At 46.6% G+C, this 22,936-nt stretch overlaps 1 protein-coding gene across 1 annotated transcript in view; it reads right to left on the bottom strand.

The window, feature by feature from the left end:
* Positions 1-15,647: 15,647 nt before the first annotated feature.
* LOC135917744 (uncharacterized) overlaps positions 15,648-22,936 on the bottom strand; it is a 66,348-nt gene continuing 59,059 nt past the window's right edge. The window contains exon 4 of the mRNA XM_065451334.2: positions 15,648-22,833. Coding sequence (XP_065307406.1) covers positions 22,609-22,833 — 225 coding nt within the window. The 3' untranslated portion in view covers positions 15,648-22,608. The remainder of the gene's footprint in view (positions 22,834-22,936) is intronic.

Below are 22,936 nucleotides of genomic sequence, written 5' to 3'. Positions count from 1 at the left end.
CGTACTCGAGCAAGGATTCGTCCGGATGCTGAGTACGTAGCTCCAACTCGCGCCGCAGACGACGCTCGTAATCTGCGGGCAGGAATTCCTCGCGTAATCCCGCTCGGAACTCAGCCAGCGTGCTAGACCGGTAGCCAGTAAGCCGGAACCAGCGGGCAGCGTGATCAGTCAACGACACTGGTACGACGCGTTCCAGCATCTCGTCATCGGACAGCCCCGTTGCGCGCTGGTAAGTCAGCACGCGATCGAGGTATTCGTTGACGCTAACTGAATCATGATACCCGCTGTAGGTGGGTAAGTCCACCCTCACTCTCGGTCTAGCAGCGGCGGCAGATGTCAGCAGAGTGTTCTGCACGGCACCTGTCAACCTCTCAATCAAGCGCATCGCATCCTGCAACAGCGCCTGTTGAGGCTCACTCTGGCCAGTAATGCCTGGCACAGGAGCAGAACGCGTCGAGCAAGTATGCCGCAGTGGCTCCATGCTCTCCGCAAACACTGGCGAAGGGTTCGGCGTAATGTGCCTCACGCCTTCAAGGGTACGAGGCTCGCTCTGGCCAGTAATGCCTGGCACAGGAGCAGAACGCGTCGAGCAAGTATGCCGCAGTGGCTCCATGCTCTCCGCAAACACTGGCGAAGGGTTCGGCGTAATGTGCCTCACGCCTTCAAGGGTACATCCTGCCGGAGAGAGCGCCTCGTGTGTAGCGCTACCCTCTTCGAAGCTTATCAAATTCCCAGGGCTAATGTTCGCCGCAGGGCATGACTGAGCGGTAGCAGTTACCGCCGCTTCGAATTGTTGCCTGTTGGTAGCAACCTGCGACAGCGTATACAACGGCTGTAAATCAGCCCCGTATGCTGCCATGGTTCGTTCGTGTCGTGGCAATCACTTACACAAACAGACTCAACCTGTCACACCTCTGGCCCCACGTTGGGCGCCAAATATAGGGGTATTACTCAGGCTCGCGCGTGCGCACCTGACCCTTCTCTGGATCGCACAGCGCCGGCGGAGCGGCAGTCGCTCCCTAGCACTTTCGCAGCAGCCCTAGCAGTCAGAGCTGTGACCCCTAACCCGCGGTTCGCAGTGAGTTGCGACCACGGCGGGTTCAGGCCAGTGGGGACAGGGTGAGTCTCGACCTAAGGTGTTTATTCACCTTAGAGTACAAGGGTACCAACAGACCACAACAGCCACAACACATACAAATACAGCACAAAACACAACCGCAGCGGCGGAGAATTCCGCACGTCTGGGGTGAAACAAACCGCACAATGTGGGAGCCACAAAAGAGGCTGATAAGAGTTCAGCTCACCCAAAGTGGTTCCGCGCTCGGGCCCTGCGGCGGTGAGTCGCACACAAAGGCCGGGCGCAACAGGGGGGACGGCGTGCGGCGGTCTCAGCGGCGGATTTGAGATGCGGCCGTTCGCTAGCTCTTCCACCGTGAGACAAAGATGCGTCCGGGGGAATAGCGCTTCTCCCGAGCGGCGGAGAGGAGGCTCCCCGGTTCCAAGAAAGGGAAAGGAGGGAACGGGGTGCCTTGGCTGCAGCGTCGCGGCCAGGCGCGAAGAGCAGCGGGAGTGGCGAAGGTGCCCTCTCCACGCTACCCTCCGCGAGCGAGCACGTGATTATCGCGTGATAACCGCGTGGCCGCTCCGGAGATATCGGGATGCGCGTGCGATCCCCACAACTTCAGTTGCAAGATGACACTCGTGGTTCTCCGCTGTCGTCTCGGTTATTGTTCCGAACTCTTGCAATGACCACAATGGTGGAAATCATTGCAACATGGTACATCACAGCGTGCTGCATGAACAAGCGACTCCATGAGTGTTTCTAACTTACGGTGTCAATGAATGTTCAATTGTTGTTGGCAGTTGAAATATTCGCAGTCATTATGGTGTAATGCAAAATAAATAAATAAATAAATAAATAAATAAGGTCGCGTAACTCCTCATCTGTTCACAAGCGTGTATTTTCCATTAGTTTGAGCGCATGCATCAGCTTCTGCCGCATTTGCTCTTATTGAGAGGTCAGCACAAGCCTCAAACAACAATACCCGTACAACTGATATTTCCACTCCGGAAACTGTGTGATTTAGACGCGCAAGCGGCATAAGGAAATTAGTCACTTGTTCTTTGCCCTGGATTTACAGTTGAATATAATTGATGTGCTGAGCTATATAGAAACGGGCTGGCGAGGTCATGCGGTGCAAATTTTCTAAAGGGGGAGCGTTAGAAGCCAGTTTTGATGAGATCGGACAGTACATGACTGGTATGATGTACTCCAGGCCGGGCAACTTCTTTTGGAAGGAGTGAAGAAAACAGGAATAGAAAGTTTACTGTGCTGCTTCAGAAGCATAAAAGATCTATGCCATAAGCTCATCAGTCAAGGTCATTAGAAATACGCATTAATTTTTGCGCAAGATTAGCACTAACCGCAAGGAATCTTATTTCAATGTTTACAAGGACACACTGCCGTGTACGTCACTGCCATGAAGTTTATGGCATTTTAGAAGTGCCTAATGGTCCAAACGAAAAAGAAACTTTCCAGCTGTTGCATGTACAACTACGCTAAGGTCCGGAAAGCTTACCAAGATTGCACACAGAGCAGCGACTATCCCGAAATCCTTATCTTGTTTTCGCTCTTTACTTCCCTGAAATGGAAGTTTGTTGCTCAGAAAACTGCTCAATATAGCAAGAGCAAAAACAGCTCGAGAAGTGCATCGCAGCACTTTGTGGAGTTGATAGCTGATACATGGCCACTTGTGACGAATAACTGTCGGTGCGAACTGACTTTATCATCTCGAGACGCAATTTCGCTCTGCGAGATAGCGCAGATGGGGCTACGTCGCCTGCGGACTTCATGTAAAACCTCAATATTGGTCACGCACTTGCAAAACATCTATAGCTTTGTAGGTATTTAGCCATTCGGAGAAAGAAAAAACGAACTGGTTTTCTCGTCAAAATTAGATTCTTGGATGGGGTGCGGTGCACAATCATATGTATAACTTGTGGAAATGAATGTGGCAACTGCGCATTCGAATTTAGCTCTATCAAAAAACTAAAAAGAGGAGAAAGTTATCGCAGTATTTATGGTAATATCCATAGCCAGGGTTTGCAAGATAACAGATGACACTGTCAATAGCGAGCTATCATAACACTTTTGTTAGTATTACTAGAGGGTTCTGCGAACACTATCGGTAGTTTCACTACAAGACATATCATTACGCCATCGAAAGTCTTTTTTTACTGTTAATGCTAAAAAAAGCTATCGATACCATGGGTAGTCAGATTAGCGATAGCTCTGCATTACTATACGGCAACCACTCAGCATGCCAACGTGCAGGCGTCGGCTTCTTGGTTGTTCATGTGTAGGCGGGGAGAGCGCTAAGAACACACACGAAGGTGAAGGCACAGCGCAACGTGTTGTTTTCTATGTGCCTTCACTTTGGTCTGTGCTCTGTGTGCTGTTTCCGCCTAAATATAAACCATCCGCATGCATTTCAACAATTCCTTTAGCAGGACGGCTTTGACATTCGTAAAATATACCAGTGTCTTCACCTACCGAGAAGAAAGGCAAGGAGCACAGTAAAACTGTTAGGGGGCTACTCATACAGATGGCGACACTGCTTCACTTTATAGCTGAACGGTTGAACTTTTGAACTGTTGAACGGTTGAATGTTTTGGTTCCGGCTTCGGCGGTGACGGTGACATTTCATTAGTGCACCACGAATGAAGTGGGATTTTTATCGCTTCAAAGTTACTGCAAAATGCTATCACCGTGCTTGATTCGAGCTTCAACGACTCAACCGAAAACGTATACACTCTAGAAGAAAAGTTCATACCCTTTGGGTTGTATTGTCGCCAAACTAATCATCATCTGTCTTGCCGCATTTTCTTTCTTTCTAGTCACGAACAGCTTGTGCGTTAAGAGCTTGACGCAGCATTCTCGACAGGAAAGTAGCGAGCGCCGAGTTTTCAAGAAAGGAAACGCAAGCAAGGCAGATGGCGATTATTGTTTGGGGCCAAGATAAGCTCCAAAGGGTGTAAACTTTTTTTAGAGTGTAGTCTGTTATTTTGTAAAAAACTAAGTGCCCTTCAACTCTGTGATCAAGGATCACCAGCGAAGCTGTGTATATGGGCCCCTTAATGGCGAACTGCACCTCCGCCGCGGGTCGGCCTGGCATTGCACTATCTTCGGTATCGGCCCAGGTATGAAAAACTGTTGGTTTCAAACTATGGCTAGGATCCTCCAGATAAATACGGAACTTCTACTGCTGGGTGATTGAGACTTGACATCCAGATCTTAGCTGACGTGCCCAAGTGCATGAAGTCGTGGTGGTGGTGGTGGTGGTGGTGAATTGTATAGCAACAGGCGGGTTTAGCCTGGCGAACAAGGCCGGCAATTGCTCCGCCAGAGCGTCTCGCACAATACCGCTGAAGGGTTTCACCATATGTCCATCAAACCGGTCTCTCTTAAGAAATCGATGAGGAGACGTGAAGTTTCTTTGCGGGCTATAACTGATCCCTCGGGAAATATAAGGTCTTGCAGGCGCGCATGCGGAAGGTTCTTGTTTTGCAGATTTTTCAGGAGAGTGTCTCTTTCATCTTGGAATTGCTGGCAGGACCACAAAAAGTGCTCAATGTCTCCTGTCTCGTTGCATGCCGTACAGTTCGGAGAATTGATTCGCCCCGTTTTAAATAACCAGGCCGGTGTATTAGCAGATCCTGTCCTTATTCTATATAGAAGTGTGGCTTCCTCTCGGTGCAATCTCTTGGTTACGCAGAGTATATGCGGTGGAACCCAAAGCGACGCAAAGTGATTTCGAATGTCAGATTTTTGCACTTGATTACTCTTTGGAGCCTTGATTTTGGGAGGATGATAGAGTGCTGCGTATGCAAGCGCATCAGCTTTTTCGTTTCCTGAGATGCCAATGTGAGAAGGAATCCACTGAAACTTTACGGTGAAGCCTTCGTTGTTGAGTTCTTTCACGATGGCGAGTGATTTGCGTGGGAACTTGAGGGATGGCAAACCACGGTATATTTGTTGTAATGCGGTCTTTGAGTCCGTAAGGACAACCACATTCTGCGGAGGCAAAGTCTTTAGTTTGCGCAGAGCAGAAGCTATTGCTACGCCTTCCACAACTGTCGACGAGGCTATACAGTCCAGACGGCCAGACCACGTATATCTTAAAGAGGGAATATAGAATGCAGCTGCACAGCGGTCTTCGGCTGCCTTGACAGAGCCATCTGTGTATACTTGTAGGTGATTCGGGTAAATCGTGTTCAGGTGTTCCAGGACTAATGACTTGGCTTCTGCAGATGGAATGCAGCTCTTTGATTGCAATCGTGGTACACTTAAGTTGCATGTGATGTCCTCGAATGTCCAGGGTGGTTATATCCTTTCCCTCTGTCTCGAGCAGCGCAATCCTAATACGCGAAGCGTGTTCAATGCTGCATAAAAATGTGAGCGCGGCGTCTATACGTCTTAAGAGGGCTCTACCGCGCGTAGACTCACTCAATCGTAGGAGCTGGATCATCAGAGCCTGGGAAGCCTGAAGTCGTAGAGGGCGTGACTAAGCTTCGTAGAGCACTTTCTTCTTTGACGCTGGCTGAGGGACTCCAAGGCAAAGTCGGATACCTTTTCTGTGGATGGCTTCTAAGCGCTCGTATTGGCTGTCTGAGGGTGACATCAGAGGTAGCTGATACAGGATTCGACTGGTAACCAACGCTGTATGTAGTCGTAGCATCGACGTCGGGTGGTTGCCCCAGCGTATGCCAGCGACTCGCTTCAGCACATGTAGCCTGGGTGACGATGACGCCACAACGTGGTCAACACCGCGGCGCCAGAGTAGCCTGTGGTCTAAGGTAACGCCCAGAAATCGGACGTTGGTGACTTGTCGAATCTGGTATCCGTCCAAATTTAGCGTCAAGCGTGTAGATTTTCTTTTCACTCCAGGAAACAGTACGAATGATGATTTCTCTGCTGATAGTGATAATCCAATCGTTGCCAAGTGGCCCTGAATGACTTTTACTGCTCCCTGGGCTATTCGTGCAAGGCGGCGATGCTGGTAGCCGGAGACCCATATGCAGATATCATCGGCATATATAGATATCTTCACTGGTGTTCGATGGTTTAGTACTCTTGGGAGGCTACTCATGGCAATGTTAAATAATAAGGGAGATAAAACACTCCCCTGTGGCACACCGCGAAATATACGTATTTCATCGCTCAAAGTGTCGCCAAGACGAACTCTGATGCGACGATCATTGAGGAACGTATGTATGAAGTGCAAGAGATGACCCGTGACCCCTATAGCTTGCAACTGGCTGATGATGGCTCTTTGAGACACGTAGTCGTAAGCCTTAGAAACATCCATGAAAACAGCAAGTGTCGACAGGCCATCCGCACTGTAATGTTCTATGTGGCTTAGCAGGTCCAGCACATTGTCTTGAGCGCTTAGACGCTGCCGAAATCCAGTCATGCACGATGGTAGTTTTCGACCCTGCTCGACATACCAAGTGAGTCTTGTGCACGCCATCTTCTCCATTAGCTTCGCTGCACACGAGGTCAGTGATACCGGTCTGTACGAGTCCAGAGCTGCAGGATTCTTTCCAGGCTTCAGAACCGGTACCACCCATGCTACCTTCCATAAATGTGGGATAGCCCCACTGGCCCAGACTTGGTTAAAAAATGCCAGCAAATCACGCCGTCTCTCAACCGGTAGGTTAGTCAGCATCTGATTAGTGATAAGGTCAGGTCTCACCGCACAGCGACGTCGTAGGCTGCTTATAGCTAGTTCCAGCTCTCTGAGTGTGAAAGGAGCATCCATTAGAGACGACGATAGCAGCGGGGGCGGGTTGGTTGTGCCGGCTGACCTTCCGGAAGAGTATATTTCAGCGAAGGCATTCGCAAGACAAGCGAGTGTCTTGCCTAACTTCAATGCTAGGGCTTCAAATGGCTTGTTTGGTCGAAAGTTGCCAGCAAGGTTATTAACGACCCACCATATCCGTGGCACTGGCGTGAAGACCGATAGGCTTGCACAAAATGATGCCCATTGATCTCTTCTTAGTTTCCTTGTATAACGTCGAATTACTGCGTTAATCCTGTTATATATAGTCTTCATTGGTGGGTCGCCCTTCGTCCTCATCAGCCTCCGTTCCGCTCTTCTACGGGCAGCGCATAGATTTTTGAGCTTTAGATCCGGAGCGGGGAAGTGGTCGGGTAGCCAATCTCTTGCTACGTAACATGTCCGCGAACAGGTCTCCAGATGACTCGCTTAGGCCGTCCCTGTACGTATCCCAATGCGTCACAGGACAAGATCTTCGGCCATTGGTTCTATATCCAGCAATGTTAACGAAGACAGGAAAATGATCACTGCCCATTTTATCTTTACTAGTCGTTGACGATGCGAGGATGTCCGTTGAGTGTAACGTCAAGTCAATGACACTGTAAGAGGCCGGTGGTCGAAAAAACTTTGGCTGTTTGTCATTTGCCACGCAGAGTCCCTCGGTGTTTAAAGCACTAACATTTTGCTTTCCACGTGCATCAATCGCCTTGTCACCCCAGAGAGTATGGTGCGCGTTGAAGTCGCCACATATAATCCTAGGGCAGCGGCTGCAGAGGTCTCTTATAATTTCTCGCATCGAGACCTTCAGGCGCGAGCTCACATACACGGAGGCCACGCTGAGGCTTCGGTTTCCCAGCCGCACTTGTACAGCAGTGACTTCCAAAGCACTGCTGCAAAGGTCTTGCACTGGTAGAACGTAATGCGGTATTTCACGTCTCACATATAGCATGGCGTTTCCGTTCGGAAATGTCGGAATACTTTGGTTTCCATGTGCGACATAACCAGCAATTGATCTGGAACTTGGAAGACCAGCTTCGGACAGGGCCAATATCGGCACAGGCATGTTACGCAAGAAAAGCGACAGTTCAGGTAAATGGCGCGCAAGACCCGCACAGTTCCATTGCATAATAAGTGGCACCTGTGGATGAGATTGTGAACATTCTGTCCTGACCGCATCCATATTGATAGGTGCTTTAAAGAGAGGCAGAGCTGAGAATCACTGATTCGAGAGCCAGGACTACTTCGAGCATTTCCTTCATCGAGCTCGCCGGCATCTTCTCTATGTGTGATCGCAAGGCCTTGAAGAGAGCACGTAGCACCTGCTGACAGTCGTCCTGTGGTGTGTTTTCATCGCAACGCGATTGGGGTCGCTGCAGTACAGACACATAACTTCGCTGTTCCGGTTGTTCAGCAGTCTTCTCGCCTACGGGGCCTCTGTTCATTGATTTGACTGTTTTAGCCGGTCCGCTGCGCGATGGCACCACTGTGTCCTGGATTCCTGGAGAAGGCTTCAAGCTTGGAAAATCAGTTTCACTCTTTGAGCTCCATCTCATTTCGTCTGACTCTCTTTGACTCTCTGTCTTTTTCTTCGTCGTATTTTTCTCATCGTTTCCTGTTGGCCCCAAGATAAACGTTTTCTTACGCTTTATTGCCGCTGCCCGCATAGGACACTTGCTATAGCTAGCTGGATGACCACCACTACAGTTTGCACATAGAAAGTTCTCTCTGCACGCGCATGTTTTGAAATCGTGGGGTCCTCCACATCTCTTGCACCGCTGCTCACCACGGCAGTACTTGTCCACATGTCCATAGCGCTGACACTTGAAGCACCGAGGTGGTGTCTCAACGTAGTCAATGGTCTCGTGTCGTGTGAAGCCCAAGTTGACCTTCTCTGGGCGGTCTGTATTTGGAGCGAACGTAAGAACCCCGGAGCTGGTTCGCCTGGACTCCCAATCGGTTTCGGAAATTTGGACGCGTCGCGTGACTCTCCTTGCATGGTAGACTCCTTGTGGCTTTAGGTATAGCAACAGTTCCTCGTCAGTGTACCACTTCGGTACTCCTCTAATAATGCACGTGTTTTGCGGGTACGAATTGGGCACTCGTGCTGAGATTGCAGTCCCTGAGATTGACTTGCAGCTGAGAAGGGAATTCACATGCTCTTCTGTCTGTACATCTAGAAGCAGGGCTCCTTGAGCAGTAAATCGGCTCCTAACTGGCGATGCGCCAAGAATTTTTTCAATTTCTGTAGACAGAACAATGGGATTTACTTTTTTCAGGTCGGCTCCTTCTGTGGCAGGCGTAACAATCACTGGGATTCCGACGGTCCTCTTCTTGCGGTGACGCACAAGCCTGAAGCCTTCATCGTCCAGATCTGTGATGTCAGCTATGTCACAATCGTCAATAAGCGTAGACTCGTCGTCTGTTTCTGCAGCCTTGTATCGCTTACAGTCACGGTTGCTCTCGGGGTCAGTCGCTGGCCTCTGGCCCGGTGTCAGGTCAGGCGTAGTCATGACGGAGCTCTCGCCGCTACCAGATCGGGCTCTTCTGCAGGCTCCTATCGAAGCGACGGGAGGCGAAGGCCCCCCAGGCCTTCGGTAGGGAAGGTACCTTGGCGTGTCGTCCGAAGTCTTCGACAAATCTATTTGACAAAACGTCGAAAAAATTCAAAAACACTAGGGGGCGAGACAGCAGTGCGACTGTGTCGAACCGTACTTTGCTACCTGATGACATATAACCTTGGCTTGCTGTCGGTGGGAAAAGCACAGCATTGTTCTTTCACCTTAACGGCTGCGTTTTTTTCTCACTGTGGCATCGAGTATGACATTTATTAAATAAATGCACAATTAACACGGTAACCCTCAAGAATCGGAAAGAACAAGAACAAAAAACAAGAAAAAGAAAGGGCATTTTCGAGTGCTGATGAACTGCATAAGATAATTTGACTTATTAAAGCGAGTTTTCTGAGAGAAATTCACAATCACGTAATTACGTCAAATATATAGCTGGGAGTAACGACAATAACAACGTACGAATCATAATTTTCGCGTAGTATTTGTCTTTGAGTTCGTTGTGATAGTTCATTACAGTAGCCTGCAGTAGTGTCAATATATTAGACGCGAACAGCTGGAAATACCAAAATATTTTATTAGGACTGCTCCTGATAAACAAAATGACACGTCAGAATGCTTGCGGGCTCACACATTGCTGCTAGATTGCAGCTCATTCTGCCATTTTATTTATTTTCGCACCTTCGAGGGCAATGTGAAGTCGCAGAAGGGAGCAGAAAGGAGCATTTACACGAAGGGCCATTTTTTGTCAGCACGTTTGGCCATCGTTTTATCTAAATTCTCCCCTTTCCACGTTTGTCCACCTTCTGGCGAAAACTTAATGCTGAGCCAGTTGGTTTACTCATGAGTTGAAAACGGTGACAAAGAACGCGAAGGACGGTAGACGTTTCTCTCTCCACAATATTTCCGTCGTTTCTAACAGCCACATTTGGATGCAAATGTTTTCGAACCCAACTGCGGTACTGCTCGCTTGAGGATAGTCTGCCGGTGGCGACGGTGCCGGTGGTAGTTTGAAGAAACACTCACTCCCGCTTCACCAGTTGCGGCTGTGGTGAGGCCAACATGCACGTGAAAAACGAATGCAGGACCTCATATCTCCTCTCAAAGAAAAAGTTTATTAAATGGTGTGTAGTGTTTGTTGACTTGGCTTGGGTATGAGAAAAAGGAGAAGTTGACAATTCAAGGAGGCGTAAAGGTCTAATACATCATGTGAAAAAAATGCGCCAGCTGCAACTGCAGCAGCATCTGGTACTGCTCGTATTTAATTTCAAACTTGAAGCTTTGAAGAAGAATGTACACAAATGCCATGTTTGCTTCGGCGTATTACGTGACAAGAGGCGACAACTGAAGTCCAGAACGCTCAGTAACAATGCTACTTCGAGTTTGTCTTAAGATTTCAGCTCCGCTTAACCCAGACTGTATTACTCGATTCACCTTGGGAGTGTAGAACATTCCCTAATGTGTACGTTTGTGTTTGATTGTACGCAGCTGCCTTGAATATGTTTATAGGCCCAGTCAAGGTGTTGGTTAAACTTTAAGCCCATATTCCTTTCCACGATGTGTTTTGCAAATATAAACGTGAAATGAATTGAATTTAGTAAAGCGATTAAGAGAATGCTATGCAAGTAACGACCATACGGAACACTGTGTCCGCATGTCCGGAACGCTCAGTAACAATGCGTCTCGCCGATAGAGCGATTGTAGAGTTTAGTAATTTTAGCAACTGCGTTAAACAGGTGTATGCTGGTCACATGATACATTGTGGCAATGTTGGCGAAATGGCAAAATGTTAGCATATTTCGTGAAAAAGGGAGCTGATGTTGGTTCACGTGCAGGCAAAGTTCAATGTGTGTAGTTTAGTTAAGGCACATAGTTTAGCCCACTGTCATGCGAGTACTATAATATTCACAGAGATCGAATTTGGTGATAATGCGGGCAATATTATGGCTGGTGTGCACGGGAAGTTAAAAGAGTGTAAATGGAGTACAACCTTCGCTGAAACTTCTTTAAGCAAGTGCTCGAAAGCGTTATATTTTATTTTATTTCATATACCTAACAGGCTCCAGGAGGAGTATTGCGTGAGGGGGGCGGTACAGATAACAAATGCGGAGTAAAAACACAGTTTTATGCGAAGCATATTACGAGAGCTCAACCCAGCTCCTCAGGCGCGGCGGTGTCGCCTTGAAACCACGTGACACCGTGACGTCACGACAGAGGAGAAGTGGCTTTGGCTCAACTCTTGCAAGACGGGCTGGGTGGGAATCGAACCAGGGTCTCCGGAGTGTGGGACGGAGACGCTACCACTGAGCCACGAGTACGATGCTTCAAAGCGGTACAAAAGCGCCTCTAGTGAATGCGGTGTTGCCTTAGAAACGAGCTGTTTCTAAGGCGTGCGTCTCTTGCTCAGGCGCACATTTCGTTGCCGCGCCGAACGCTGCTTTGCTCGACGCTCACCGCGTCCAATGCGGGGCGCATAGTCGCTGCCCTGTAGCCCATTGTCTTACACCCCTTGGCGGGTCGACGGGAACGCTGTCTCGTTCCACTCTTGAAGGCGAAGCAGTAATGCATGAGTTGTTTCTTCGTCTAGCCGAACCAAATATAGCCAAGCAACAGCAGTTCACCAGGCTAAACAGTGGTTCAACAACTAAAATAAAGGCTAGTATGCTTCGCATCCTGGGCTTAACCTTACCTAAGCCACAGCCATTTTTTTTGTTACATAAGTATGAACAAAACGAAAATCAAATAATAAACAAAAAATGCGAAGTAAACAAAGATAAAAAGCAATGAAGGTAAACGAACAGGTGTTAGCTTTTCAGTATACAGTAAAGCAAACAACCTTAGAACAAATGCTTACATAAATAAATAACAATGAAGTTAAAAGTAACAAAACTGAACAGATACTTGTTTTTAGCTAAGTACTAGCCAAATATGCAGTGATTTTTTGTCTGAAGGTTAATGGGTCATTAATGTCAGCGAGGTTATCAGGAAGACCATGTGCGGGTAACAACGCAAACGGGTCAGTCATATGTGGCGAACGTCTTAAATTGCGTGGTTTAATTACATACAAGTAAAATCTCGATTGGTCGTGTGCTGCTAAGCGCGAATCGAATCCCGGCCGCGGCGGTCGCATGTGGAAGGGGACGAAATGAAAGAACGCCCGTGCTCCGTGCATTGGGTGCACGTTGAAGATAACCACGTGGTCAAGATTATCATGGAATCTCCCACAATGGCGTGCCTGATAATAAGATCGTGGTTTTGGCAAGCAAAACCCCGATCCGACATTAAATACATTTTGACGCAACTGCTCGGACTTAAAAGCTTCGCTGGAAGTTTACCTACGATTCTGCAATGTCACACGAGTCTTCTGTATTCTTGATGAGGTGTATGAGGTGTGTGATGTATTTATGAGGTGTCAAGGTTGTGCTACGTATAAGAACGCTGCACCAAGTTACAGCACGCCAATGTTGCTGTCAACATCCAAACTGCGTCGTTGCAAGCATACATACATCCCGCCACGCATGCTCACATGACATGCAGTGCGATTGGTGATGGTGCTGCAAATAAAGTGATCTGCGGTCCATGAAAGGATCCCCAGCCTGGGGAAACCAGTTGCTTAGTTAAGAAGTAAACTTCTATACGTGCTCTCGCGTGATGTACAGGAGCAGTAGAAAGCGGAACTGTGTTCAGTCAAAGGTGACTAAAGTTTTCGAAGCACGCCTGCTTTGGAAGAACGCAGAGCCGGGAAATTTATTTCGACGAAGTGCTTGTTCGATATCATATTAGTCGTCGATCATGCGACATCACCATCATTGATTACTTTACTCTGCACGCCTCAGGAGATACGAAAGAAAAGTGCGTGTTCTCCCGGGGCTGGTCGCTGCAGCCTTTCTTCGTTCACTTCCTATTACCTTTGGCAAAAGTGCAATAGATGGCGCCACACCACGCCGGTCGTCGTCACATCGTCCTTACACGATCTATTGCAGTTTCAGGTTCAGTTTATTATTCTTTAAACACAATGAATGGGTAAGAGACAATATACAGACGAGGGTCCAAAAGTCAAAGACTACAACGGGACCCTCGGTTAATAATAACAATGGAGAGGTGTATTAAAGTTAATATGGAAAGCTATTAGCGTCGTGCAATTAATTACTTGCGCGTTGTTTCAAGACACATTTTACAACAATATAACAAAAATTCACCGGATACGATACTTACGATAATTTGAGCGCAGCTGTACGCGTGAAAGAAGTATGCTTGTCAATATGTCGTATTATTTTTTTACAGATACACGGTTTATATTAGGAAGGGAGCGCTGTGAGTAGCGTGGCTGGGGTGGACAATATGCATCGCGTGGCATCCTGCAAACGGAGCGAAGTGTGGCGTGACTGCCTCGGTAATAGAGAGATCGCGAGAGGCACCGCGATGGTTATGCGTGGTTGCGATTTATAGCAGCCGCCGCAGACAGACATCCGCTCATGCAGCGCTTTGTTTCCATGTATGTTCATATATGGTATCAGTGGACGCGCTCATGCCTTATCGATGGCGTCATCGGCGTCATCGGTGAAAGTGGTTATAAATTGTGGTTCTTCACGTCAGCCACTGCAACATATTTATAGATGTTACAAGCTTACACTAGGTTTTGATATTTTTTGTATAAATTTCTATATTATTAAACTGTTACACGGACGCTCGAGGCGTATGCACGCCGTCGGCGCCACAACTGCCGTTGTCGCGCTGATCCAAGGACAGCGCATGCTTGTGTCGCGCGTGTATGGTTAGAGGATCTCCGGAGACGCCGAGTATACAATGGTCCGCAAAAAGAACGAAGCGAAGTGAAGGCGCACTCAACGCCACGCTCAATCATCCTGGTAGCCGAGCGAGGGCAGCCTTCTGCTGCTGGCATGGGCGTTGTCCACACGCATGCTTATACACAGCGTTCCTGCTGAGGTGATATGTGCATGCTCTTGTCTGAGCTCTAAACATCACGCTAACGTTATGTACGCTGAATAACGCCGTAGCCTTTCGGCCGGTCTTATCAAAGGAATTTTTTTTTTAAGCGGAAGCTTTACTGGCCGCGAACTCATGATTTTGCGGGGGCGGTGCTCCGAGGAGGCACATGACGTCACAACGCGCGCCTCGCCGCGGATATTTCTCTCTCTCGCTCCCTAGTCACGACTGCGCATGCGCCACTAGTAGCACCGAGTCACAGTCGTTCTGCCGCTGCGCAGCGCCGCGTCTTTCCACCGCGGCCGTTTTTCAACCTGCCTGGTCTGATCTCGTGCGCAAACGAGGTGCGACTCCTACAGCAGCACTGGCGGCGCTACTCATGGCGTGGGCGTTGCGAGACGCCTGGCGCTGTCCCATCTGGACTGCAGGCGTAGAGTTACTGTGCATGGCTCCCCCAGAGAATATGGCTGCCCGCGGCAGCCATACACAGCAACACTATTCAGGTGTTGCTTCGCGCGCCACGTGGCGTCCAGATGCCACACTAGCGTATTAAAACACCATCCGAAATGTTCAAGGGCTACGCTGAACCAGAACATTCCCAGAAGGCAAGTCACTGCGGCTTCACTTAACATACTGTAGCTGTTGGCGCATACTTATTAAGTTCAATATTTTTAAATGAATCAATTGAAAAGCTGCTTAAAATTGTCTATTTCTTCGCTTTATTTCTTCTTTATTTATTTTTTTTGCGGAAAAGGCCTCTTTCTGGAGAACTTGTTGCTTGGAAATTCGGTGCAATTTACTATGCATTACTTTTGGCAGCGCAAAAGCAGACACCACACAGAGAACAGAGAGAGAGAGAGAGTAAAACTTTATTAATGTAAATAAAACAAGGCACGATGGTTGGAGCCCCTATTCCAGGGCCCCACTGGCACGAGCGGCTCGCTGGGCTTGGTCCAGAAGAGCCAACACAGAGAACAGGACACACGAGAAACGAGGCTTGTTTGGGTCGTGCACTGTGGGTGGTGCCTGTTTCCGCACCACTCAAAGGAATGCAAATAATGTATGGGCCTGTTTCTTTGAAGGTAGATGTGCTGTAGAGACTTAGTTTTGTTGCAGCAGTTCGGAACTTGCGAGCGCTTGTATTGTTGCCCTCGGTGACCCTGCGCTGAAAGGAATTTGCAACTTTTGATGTTTCAGGAAAACGTCTTTTTTATTTTTTCGTGCAGCAAAAACATGTAACAACACGCAGCGTTCTAACGATCACGTTGAGTGACACGGAACGCAAACATTCCTCTCACGTAAATAAAACTTTCTTTAATACACGAACCGGCGCAAGTCAGGATTGCGCGCCTTTATTGCAGCCAAGCAAACAATGCATTTCGAGCTAATACAACGACTACAGCGAAAAGGCACACCACAGAGCATAAATAAAAATCGCAAGCGCTGTGACATTCCCGAGAAGGGTACTCAATACTAAAAGTTTCTGATCATGCATATGAGTACGATGTGCCGTCCTGTCATAGAGTTGTTAGTATACATACGTGGGGCTGTTGAGTCCAACGTTTGTCTGCGATCTCCATAAACACAATATCAGAACAAGCAACAAAGCGTGCCTAACGTTAACAACGAAAGCGCGTGTATCGAACAACGAAACAAAGTAACCATTTATAATTATAACAGTCGCACATCTTCTTAAGAGGAACCTTTAGCTCGAGCCCAAGTCAGATTTCCTTATTCAAATACGCGTAAAACTCGGACGAGCTCACAACAGAGAACCAGTGAATTGACTGAAACGAAATTTGCTGCTTTGTGTTTGCCCGTTGTTGGAAGTTGAGTAGAAAGTTGAGGTGCCTAAATGTTCGAAGCAGTCAGTATATTTTCGCTTTTTCTTTAAGATATGACAGCAAACGTCAGTCAAATCAATTCAGCAGGCGCCAAAACAGAATTTTTGGGAGTTTCACATGCATCTGAATGCTGAGGACCCGAGCCAGAGCTTCCTCTCAGCATCCTTAAAAAAGAGACCCACAAAAAAAGAGAGTCGTAAATCAGAAGTAGCATACTATTTGACGCAGTGGGAACATCTTCTGTTGTACGTACACTGCGCCAGTTTCAACAGCCTGTCGGCAGTTATAAAGTTTCTCTACTGCATAACTCGCCGAGTTGTGCTTCACATTGCAGACGGGGCAATCGATGACACCTTGAAAACCACGAACAATCACGAACAGGCGGTAACAATAAGTATACCTGCTTGCGGACTCTCGCACATAACGAATATTGAAGCATCTGTCCACCACTGCATACTGTTGCAGTGTATTGCGTACACAGCGCAAGGCACTGCAATGACACTTGCTATTTCACTACACCTCATAACAACAAAATAAACCACTGCGCTAATTTCGCTACATTGCCATATCACTATGCAGTAAAATCTCACTTAGCGAGCGAAGGGTGTCGCCATTGGACATTGCGGTACTTTCCTAGGTCGTAAATGCAATCGACCTGCTGATGCTAATGACAAAAATTGCGTTCAGAATGCAAAATTCAGTTTGAATAAAGGACACATGCATTACTCAGCAACAAATAGTAAAAGAAAAGAAACAATTTAGATCGCGTATCGTGATCTATAACAGGGTTACAAACAGCCATTCTAAGAAATAAGAGAACGGCACTTTTAAAACTCTAACGTACAAAACACGGGTGTCTTAACACGCTTTAAAGAGGACAAGCGCAACTTCCGCTGGTTCAAGATTTTCACAATGGGCTAAATAGGAAAGCATTCGACCCGTTTATTGACAGGTGGACACTAGAAGGGGCGCATATTATAAATTTAGGGACAAGTGCACTGAAGACCTAAAATGACTGCACAGAAGTTTATACTGCTCGTTTTCTATCTTGCTTTCTTTCACCAATAAAACAATGAGGTGCAAATTACATGGCCATCTAAACACCGCCGTGTAGCGGTGTACCACCTTTTACTTTATTTAAGACGAATTATTATTTAAATAGAGCGTTACAGATACCACTGTTCTGCGTTTTTAATGGATTTCTGGAAGAAGAGGAAATTGTCCGCATAATTAATGACAAGGTACAGATTGATAATTAAAATATTCCCTAGCCAAGTCTTCATTTGTTCACTCTAAGGACACTTGTCGCAATTGCGAAATTGACGCCGAGCTGTAATGGAGTTACGTTACATACGTAATGGATGTTTGCTTAGCAGAAAACTTAAGAGGAAGCTTTAGCTCGGGCCCAACTCCAACGCGGCCTATTCACATACATCTAAAAGGCAAAAACTTTTTTCTGAGATAACCACTGGGCCGAGTTTAATGAAGTTTGTTGCACTTGAGAGATAAATTTAAATCCTAGTGACTGCTGGAAGCGGAATTTCGATTTAGCTCCTGAATTTTGTTTAAGAGATTTTTAAAAATTCGAAAGCTTGAAAAAATAGAAGCACGAAGTTTACGAATTCATAGCTCTGCATCAAGAACAGATATCGCGGTTCCGTAAACGGCATCCATTAGGTCATTGAAAGCGGACAAATTCGATATGTCATTTTACATCTTACGTGAATTTGTTACGATGTTTACCAGGGTTCTGCCCAAGCTGTACTTGCTTATTACTACATTTTTTGATATTCATGTGTAAATATCAATTTTATCCTCTTTAGATGTACTATCATATGTATTTCACAGAATTGTATTATAATTTTTCGTTGCTGAGTTACAGAGTTGTAAACTTGATAGTTTCGCTTTTTGAAAATTTTTGGTCTTTCCCAAGTTTTAATAAAACACTGATAACATAAATAAGAAATCTGAAACCAACAGTCACTAGATCTTAAAATTGTCTTTTAAATGCAACAAACCTCGTCATATTTGGTGTAGTGGTTGCCGAGAAAAACGAATGATCCTTTTACGTGTATTTAGATAGGAGCACCCGAGCTAAAGCTTCCTCCTAAGACTAGCACTACTTCACAGATATCCGGCCTAACATACGCTTGAAGATACATTGACAGCTAAAACCTTGCCAAAAGCGCCCGTCAATAATTTCGGGATGGTTTTAACTGGGGCACCAGTGCATTTGTGGCAGATTTTAGTGACGGATCATCCTGAAAATGATGCTGTAGTTTTGGATTTCTGCTAATTGGACATAAACTTACTAATTTCCGGCTTCGCTTTCGCAAGAGGAATTTGTGTCTTAAAGTGAATAGTTTAAGAGTTAGTTCATGAACCTTTTGAATTAGTTACGTGGACATTGTGATATGTTGTGCAAGTAAGGTCCGCCCCTCCGAGTTCTTTCCTTGAACGCACCGAGTTTTCCTATGTGCTGTGTGCGCATAAAAAAAAAAGTTATTGGAAGGCAAAAAAAAAAAGAAGAAAACAATACCACATATTTTAGCTCGAGGAAGTTTGTCGGTATTTATATGTCTAGCCCCATGTCTGACGACTCACGAAAAGTTAAATAGACGCCACGAGCGTCGGTTGCAAACTTAAGAAGAAGAGTAGCTGACATTTCTAAGCTGGAAGTAACAACAGAGGGGAAGGAGAGAATGTAAAGTGAGTTTTACGAAAGTAGTCACCGACGAAAGTGTCCCACGCCAGCTGCCATTACAAAAAGTCCCATTTGGCTGCTCACGAAAGACGGTAAAGCTGAGGGACAATCGCTTGCTGCGGCAATAAATATGGGCTCCCGACAAGCGCATGACGAAGCGACGAAATGCAGCGCATGATTACGAATAAATGAGCATTCTGTTCCAGACAGAAACATGTTTTCTGAATCAGTAAAATAAGGTGAGTGGCAAAATTTAGGACTGAACAGCGGCAAGGCCGACATAGGAGCATGAAAGACGCGTTTGTGGTTTATGTCTCGATAATTATGTTCTGTAGCCCTGATTGTCGCCAAGGCACGGGCCTCCCGTCAACCTCGGCACCTTAACGCTGATTAAGCTTACTTCTCCATTTCCCTATTCTAAATTGTGCTACTTTACTCGAGAGTAAGGGTTTTGTCACTCGTGGAGTAATGTCTCGCTTCGGTATGAGACAACCAGCATACATTCTAAGGGCTGGAGTCATCAATCTCAACTCAAAGAAATGTGGTCAGGCGTAAGCTATGCAGATATTGAAGGTAGAGGAAGACAGGAGGGAATGGAGAAGGTTTCAACTAAGCTTCGACAAAACAACAGTGGCACAATTGCAAAATCTGGAGCTTGTGTTACGGCAGTAGAGAGACAGCACCAACGTTCAAGTTTGCTAAGCAGCGTGAGGGTGTAACATTGGGCACAAAGATTTAGGGGTGGCGGAGAACACGCACAGATAAGTTCTGATGCTCTTGAAGCAGAAACACCAAGTCTTATAAAGAGCGACACTCTACAGCCTTCCCAAACATTGGCTTTGGCTGCAAATGCGATCTAAAGCTACGTGCACAGGGTGGTTAAGAATTATTTTTCTTTTAATTTCTTTTTTCGCTCCTCTCTTGCAGCCCATTAACTTCCTATCCAATTTTCACCTTTCTTTAGTGAGGGCTCGGTTGGGGGGTGGAGGGCTGCTGCCTATTAGCCTAACACACGTGACCTGCACTGATATCGTTGCCGCCATATTAGAGTGTCAGCAGGTCTCCCAAAAGGCGGGCGGCTTAGTCTCATCGGTGTAATTATCGCTTATCTTTAGTAACGCAGTGAAAGCAGTCTACCGTGATCCAACTGGCTCCTGTGCCGTCATGTGAAAGTCACGCATATCAATCCTTTTAATTGCCTGCAAACACAAAACAAAACAAAGATATGATATTTTAGGCTATTACTGTGCCACAGACTTCTACACATACGCACAACATCTCCCTGAAAACGTGTTGTGCAATTCTTACACCCGTAGATTGATGAGCAACGCAATTTCCCTTGAGTGTTCATCTCTTGAGTGTGCGTGGTCTTAGGCCTTTATACCACGCGTTTTAAATGGGAAGAGTCGAACTGTTTGACCGTGCAATGATGTCCTTCTGGGTAACGATGCGATATTCGCTTAAGTTAATAGTCACGGTAGGTGCTTTTAAGGAGTTGCAATATTTGCTTTTGGACATTCGCTGGAAATGCAGCATTGGAATCGGTCAATGTTCGAGACATGTACACTAAGGAGACACGGCACCAGTAAGGCGATACCACTCCCCGAAGTTGCGGTGAAATGCGTTACACTTAACATTTTCCACAAAAACGACGCTCTTTTCGCTCAAGCGGGGCAAAAATAAGCGCAAGCACGAATTTGTGAGCTGGTAAGTTCGAGGACGGATATCTCAGTATTGCTGCTATGGTCTCAGGATTTCTACTGAGTGAGTATGGCTCAATTGCTGACCGGCTTCGATTTAGGAATTAAAAGTGCTCTAAAATAAGTATTCAATACATCAATTACCAGATCATGCTGGAAGTATCCCTCAATAACTGGTTGTCACACGTTTTCTTACATCCGCAGACGTCGGCTGTGCGTTGCGAAAAGAAAAAGATTATCTCGATTGCACTGTGTTTTACAACTGTAGCTCTTTTCACTTAAAAAAAACATGGTATTGATCACCGTGCGTACATGAAAACACCAGTGAGGCGCGCGAGGCAACTTTGCATACGATGGCATCAGTAAAGCAAGTTGAAATTTCCGTTGCTGGCCAGCAGCTACTAGAGGGAGAACGTTACCGACACCAACAAAAAAAAAACAACAACAAAGAACGCGGGGATTACAACACCGTGAAAATGTCTGTTATGTTGGGAAGTAGTGAGAAATAAATAAGGCATAAAGATAAACTGCGTCAGCAGGTGAAGGCTTCCATGACACACGCGCGCGCTCATAACGTGAAAGCTGAGTAAAGAGCAAACAGGGTAAGCAGAGTTCGAAGTATGCAAAACAGGTAATTGGAGCTGCTAAAAGGGAATGCGTGTTTGAAGTCTGATATACCCATGTTAAAAAGAAAGGAAAGATGAGATGCGGGAATAGGATTTCGCACGTTTGCAAGGACAATAATAATAATAAAAAATATCTAGTTTAACATTCGTTGAAGCCCTATGACGGGAAAGGGGCGAGAGGGAAGCATTGTTTAAAGAAAGTGGGAAGGAAATGTCTAAGGCTTGCAGAGCTGCCAAAAATAAAAGAATAATATTTGGCACAGTTCAAGTGAGTGTGAAAGTAGACAGCTTCAGAAGCCTCGTAAATCTTTACGCGAATAATTTCGAACATTTTAGCGACTCGATCTAATGGTCTTCGGCAAAGCAACGCACGATGAATTGCTTGCCAAGTCTAATAACATCTAGATTAAATGGACCGATTTTTTAAGGGTACGATAATCGGACGTTCATCTTGTGTGCGTTCCTCCGATATACATCGTTCGCTCCGCATCCAAGATAATCGCAGCAGGTGAAGCCACAATTCTGCGTAAATGTTTCTGAGTGCAAGATCGCTTCGCTTATTCACTTTTGACTGCCGTGTACGTGGATGAGAGCAAGGAAAGAGAACATCCTTTGGCCGGAAGTGGGCACAAATAGACATTGAACAAGAACTAGAGAAAAAATAAGCAGAAAGAAGAAACAGGCAGGAGTAACGATTGATGCTAGGTAAACACAATCCTATATCTTTGCTCTGAATCGCATGGCACACACACTATAACATATGAAATGACCGCAAGCGGTAAAGAGAATGCCAAAAAAGGACACGTCGAAGAGATTCCACATATCTCTTCTTTCGTTATCTGCTTCATGAGAAAGTAGAGGGATTTAGACGAGTGAAGATCAGTTATAGTTGCCTCATATCTTTGGTAAGCAGCTTGAAAACGCGTGATTGCGTTAAATGGTCGGCACCTGAATAAGCCATTGAGACGCAAGACAAAGACGAAAGTTTGAAACGCGTAAGCAGGAAACGCACAACAGCAGCGATGCGTTACGAAGGTAACTTCGAATTTTGTAGTAAAAGCAGGAAGTCAGAGTCATAAGCTAGACCTACGACACCGTGCCCTGTAATAGCAGCGTTCGAGCTCAAGCTTGAGTACAAGTGCACTTCAAAATTATGCATTAGCCGAAGCACGTTGGTAGGCCTACTCGTGCTCTGAAGTCATTCGATAGGTATCAGCCAGTTGCAAATGCGCGAATCCAGCGGTCCGACCTAGAAGACACTTGTCGGCCATTGCAAGCACAACTGCCGTGCACTGCATAAGGCAGTGCAGCACAGATATATGTATAATGCGTGTCCTGTGAAGCCGAGTACGCTCTACTGTCAGCGTAGCGAGGCCGTCGATCACCCCTGCTTGTAGGCGTCAGCTCGGCGCACGTCATCGTCGGTGAGGAAGGGCGCGTTCTCCACGCCGATGTAGTTGTTGACGTAGAAGAAATCTTGCGCGCTTGCGCACGGCACGGCGTCCTCGGGGAAGGCGCACGTGAGGGACAGCTGGTCGAACACGGTCTGGTTGCCGCACATGAAGCTGTAGTGTTGCGTGTCGGCTGAACCGTCCGGACGTGTTACCTGCGATCAAGCGGGTACGTGCATATTTCTTTTAATACTTGCATTGCTCCATTAGGTAGTCGAACGCATTTTATTTTTGATAGCATTGTAAGATAATCAGTGC

The sequence above is a fragment of the Dermacentor albipictus genome, chromosome 3 (genome assembly GCF_038994185.2).
Source record: "Dermacentor albipictus isolate Rhodes 1998 colony chromosome 3, USDA_Dalb.pri_finalv2, whole genome shotgun sequence".
Classification (NCBI taxonomy): domain Eukaryota; kingdom Metazoa; phylum Arthropoda; class Arachnida; order Ixodida; family Ixodidae; genus Dermacentor; species Dermacentor albipictus.
The sequence above is the reverse complement of the archived record's forward strand: the minus strand, read 5'-3'. Positions and strand labels throughout refer to the sequence as shown.